This window comes from Penaeus chinensis, chromosome 14 (assembly GCF_019202785.1).
Source record: "Penaeus chinensis breed Huanghai No. 1 chromosome 14, ASM1920278v2, whole genome shotgun sequence".
Taxonomy (NCBI): Eukaryota; Metazoa; Arthropoda; class Malacostraca; order Decapoda; family Penaeidae; genus Penaeus; species Penaeus chinensis.
Genome location: NC_061832.1, coordinates 1,168,735 through 1,172,932, shown reverse-complemented (window position 1 = coordinate 1,172,932; position 4,198 = coordinate 1,168,735). Strand labels below are relative to the sequence as shown.

Genomic DNA, 4,198 nt, shown 5'->3' with positions numbered 1-4,198 from the left:
ATCGATTAAAGACAGTTTTAAGCTTGCAGAAAATGACCCTACAAAAGTAGCTGAACTGAAATTGGCTGTGATGATAAAGTTTCCAAATTTATCATCACTTGCACTCTCACTACTGTCCTTGCCTTACTCAAATGCGAGCATTGAGAGAATCTTTTCACAAATGAACGTAGTTCATTCAAAATTAAGGAATAGGCTAAGTGTAAGATCAGTTGAAGCCATATTGCAAATTCGCTTTGGACTGAAACTGCAGTCACTGAACTGCTCAACTTTTGTACCTTCCAATGAAATTATTAGAAACTTTGGAGCTAAAGATAGTGCTGAAGAGGCTAATGATGATATAATTTCCATAGACACGGACTAAAACTAGTGAATGATCGCTCAAGCCAGTTGTAGCCTTATTAGTTAAAATTCTTCTTTCCGCTAAACTAACTACTTCTGGCTGCTGTTTCTGAAGGATTTTTTTTTTTTTTTTTTAACTACAATTTTGTTATAAAATGATGCAGAAATAATCGTGTAAATACATGTGCACATTTATTCTGTTGATTTTATTAACCACCATGAAAAATAGTTACTATAAAAATTACGAATATTTGTGGGTAGATTTGTGGGTATTTCATAAAAATTTGAGGGATTTTTGTGGGTAAAATGCAACTTTTTTATGGGTAGCATTCCAGACTAAAGTGGCAACACTGACACGAATCAAGGTCTGGGTGAAGCGCAGGGCGGAAGGCGCGTGGTCTGCGTCCCAAGGAGAGGTGCTCGTTCACCCGAGTCTGGCGAAGCCTCGGCCTCCTCCTGGGCAGGGCGTGCCCTCGCCGGCGGGCGGGGGCGCTGCGAAGGCGCCTGGGTATGTATTGCATTGTGTCCGCCGTTTAAGGGAAGGCGCCTGGGTATGTATTGCCTTGTGTCCGGCATTCAAGGCGGAAGGAGGAAGGACTAAGTGACGCCTCGCGTGCCAGCCAGGCGAGCCAAGGCGCTGCCTCGCCTCCTGCCCGAATCGCGAGCTCGAGTTCAGTGCAAAAGTGCCCTTCAGTTGGCTGGCGTGCGGGCAGCGAGGACCAGAGAGCAGCATCTGCTCTACTTCTGTGCCTTTGCGAGAGGCCTAATTAGGCGTCTGAGTGGGCGTCAGCCGGAAATTCCCTGGAGTGTGGCGAGGCTCCTCTTGACCTTGGCCGGAGGCCTCGGAGGCCGCGGCGGTCGCTGCAGCGGCTCGTTGGGCATGAAGGGCAGGCTCAGGGGAGGGGAGGCCAGGGTAGACGGTTGGTTGAATTATGCAAACCCAGTGCTTACCCATGACATGGACATGCATGTGCATGGAATTTGGTTATTGTCCCAGAGAGACGCAAAGGGAAAGAGGGAAATGGAGCCATCTTAACGAGACGGACAAAGAGAGCAATAGACATTTCAGAGACAAGTCCCCATTACTCCAGCTGTTCCAGGCTAATCCACAAACATTGCCACCGTTCCCCACCGAGGGCTCTGCCCCCAGACCACCTGAGTGCCGTGGACTCACTCTCAGCCGGGCAGTTCCCTTGCCGAAGTCATTTTTTGCCTACACAGGTGGTAGTTCTTCTCTGATTATTATAATGCCTTTATATTTTCCTGTAAACCTGTTTCAAAGTATTATGTATGGCATAACTTTCTTATTCTTTATCTCTTCTTTTTCTCTTTTGCTCTTTTTCTCTGTCCCTTCTTTTTCTCTTTCTCTTCTTTTTCTCTTTCTCTTCTTTTTCTCTCTCTTCCTTTTCTCTCTTCTTTTTCTCTCTCTTCTTTTTCTCTCTCTTCCTTTTCTCTCTCTTCCTTTTCTCTCTCTTCCTTTTCTCTCTCTTCCTTTTCTCTCTCTTCCTTTTCTCTCTCTTCCTTTTCTCTCTCTTCTTTTTCTCTCTCTTCCTTTTCTCTCTCTTCCTTTTCTCTCTCTTCTTTTTCTCTCTCTTCCTTTTCTCTCTCTTCTTTTTCTCTCTCTTCCTTTTCTCTCTCTTCTTTTTCTCTCTCTTTTCTCTCTCTTCTTTTTCTCTCTCTTCTTTTTCTCTCTCTTCTTTTTCTCTCTCTTCCTTTTCTCTCTCTTCCTTTTCTCTCTCTTCCTTTTCTCTCTCTTCCTTTTCTCTCTCTTCCTTTTCTCTCTCTTCCTTTTCTCTCTCTTCCTTTTCTCTCTCTTCCTTTTCTCTCTCTTCCTTTTCTCTCTCTTCCTTTTCTCTCTCTTCTTTTCTCTCTCTTCCTTTTCTCTCTCTTCCTTTTCTCTCTCTTCCTTTTCTCTCTCTTCCTTTTCTCTCTCTTCCTTTTCTCTCTCTTCCTTTTCTCTCTCTTCCTTTTCTCTCTCTTCCTTTTCTCTCTCTTCTTTTCTCTCTCTTCTTTTCTCTCTCTTCTTTTCTCTCTCTTCTTTTCTCTCTCTTCCTTTTCTCTCTCTTCTTTTTCTCTCTCTTCCTTTTCTCTCTCTTCCTTTTCTCTCTCTTCCTTTTCTCTCTCTTCCTTTTTTCTCTCTTCTTTTCTCTCTCTTCCTTTTCTCTCTCTTCTTTTCTCTCTCTTCCTTTTCTCTCTCTTCTTTTCTCTCTCTTCCTTTTCTCTCTCTTCCTTTTCTCTCTCTTCTTTTCTCTCTCTTCCTTTTCTCTCTCTTCCTTTTCTCTCTCTTCCTTTTCTCTCTCTTCCTTTCTCTCTCTTCTTTTCTCTCTCTTCCTTTTCTCTCTCTTCCTTTTCTCTCTCTTCTTTTCTCTCTCTTCCTTTTCTCTCTCTTCTTTTCTCTCTCTTCCTTTTCTCTCTCTTCCTTTTCTCTCTCTTCTTTCTCTCTCTTCCTTTTCTCTCTCTCCTTTTCTCTCTCTTCCTTTTCTCTCTCTTCCTTTTCTCTCTCTTCTTTTCTCTCTCTTCCTTTTCTCTCTCTTCCTTTTCTCTCTCTTCTTTTCTCTCTCTTCCTTTTCTCTCTCTTCCTTTTCTCTCTCTTCCTTTTCTCTCTCTTCTTTTCTCTCTCTTCTTTTCTCTCTCTTCTTTTCTCTCTCTTCTTTTCTCTCTCTTCTTTTCTCTCTCTTCTTTTCTCTCTCTTCTTTTCTCTCTCTTCTTTTCTCTCTCTTCTTTTCTCTCTCTTCTTTTCTCTCTCTTCTTTTCTCTCTCTTCTCTCTTTTCTCTCTCTTCCTTTTCTCTCTCTTCCTTTTCTCTCTCTTCCTTTTCTCTCTCTTCTTTTCCTCTCTCTTCCTTTTCTCTCTCTTCTTTTCTCTCTCTTCCTTTTCTCTCTCTTCCTTTTCTCTCTCTTCCTTTTCTCTCTTCTCCTTTTCTCTCTCTTCTTTTCCTCTCTCTTCCTTTTCTCTCTTCTCCTTTTCTCTCTTTTCCTTTTCTCTCTCTTCCTTATCTCTCTCTTCCTTTTCTCTCTCTTCCACAAACACCCTCACACAAACACCCCCCACACACAAACACCCCACACACACAAACACCCCCCCACACACAAACACCCCACACACACAAACACCCACACACACAAACACCAACACACACCCAAACACCAACACACCCAAACTCCCACACACACCCAAACACCCACACTCAAACACACAAACACCCTTACACACACAAACACCCACCCACACACACAAACACCCACACACACAAACACCCACACACACAAACACACACACACAAACACCCAAACACACACAAACACCCAAACACACACAAACACCCACACACACACAAACACCCCCACACACAAACACCCCCACACACACAAACACCCACCCACACCCCCACACACAAACATCCCCCCACACACAAGCACCCCCCAACACACAAACACCCACCCACACACAAACACCAACATACAAACACCCACACAAACACCCACACACACAACCCCCCCCACATACAAACACCCACACACACAACCCCCCCCACATACAAACACCCACACACACAACCCCTCCCACATACAAACACCCACACACACACAAACACCCCCCCCCCCACACACACAAACACCCACACACACACAAACACCCTCACACACAAACACCCTCACACACAAACACCCCCCACGCACACAAACACCCCACACACACACAAACACCCCCCCCCCCACACACAAACACCCACACACACACACAAACACCCTCACACACAAACACCCCCTCCCACACACACAAACACTCAAACACAAACACCCAAACACCCCCCCACACACACAAACACCCACACATACAAATACCCACACACACCCAAA

At 44.7% G+C, this 4,198-nt stretch overlaps 1 protein-coding gene across 1 annotated transcript in view; it reads left to right on the top strand.

Moving 5' to 3' along the window:
- The window catches only part of LOC125032014, a 1,058-nt gene extending 535 nt beyond the window's left edge, over positions 1–523 (top strand). Inside the window, exon 2 of the mRNA XM_047622970.1 lies at positions 1–523. This exon is cut by the window's left edge and continues 151 nt beyond it. Within this exon, the coding sequence (XP_047478926.1) occupies positions 1–361 (361 nt within the window). The 3' untranslated portion in view covers positions 362–523.
- The last annotated feature ends 3,675 nt before the right edge of the window (positions 524–4,198 follow it).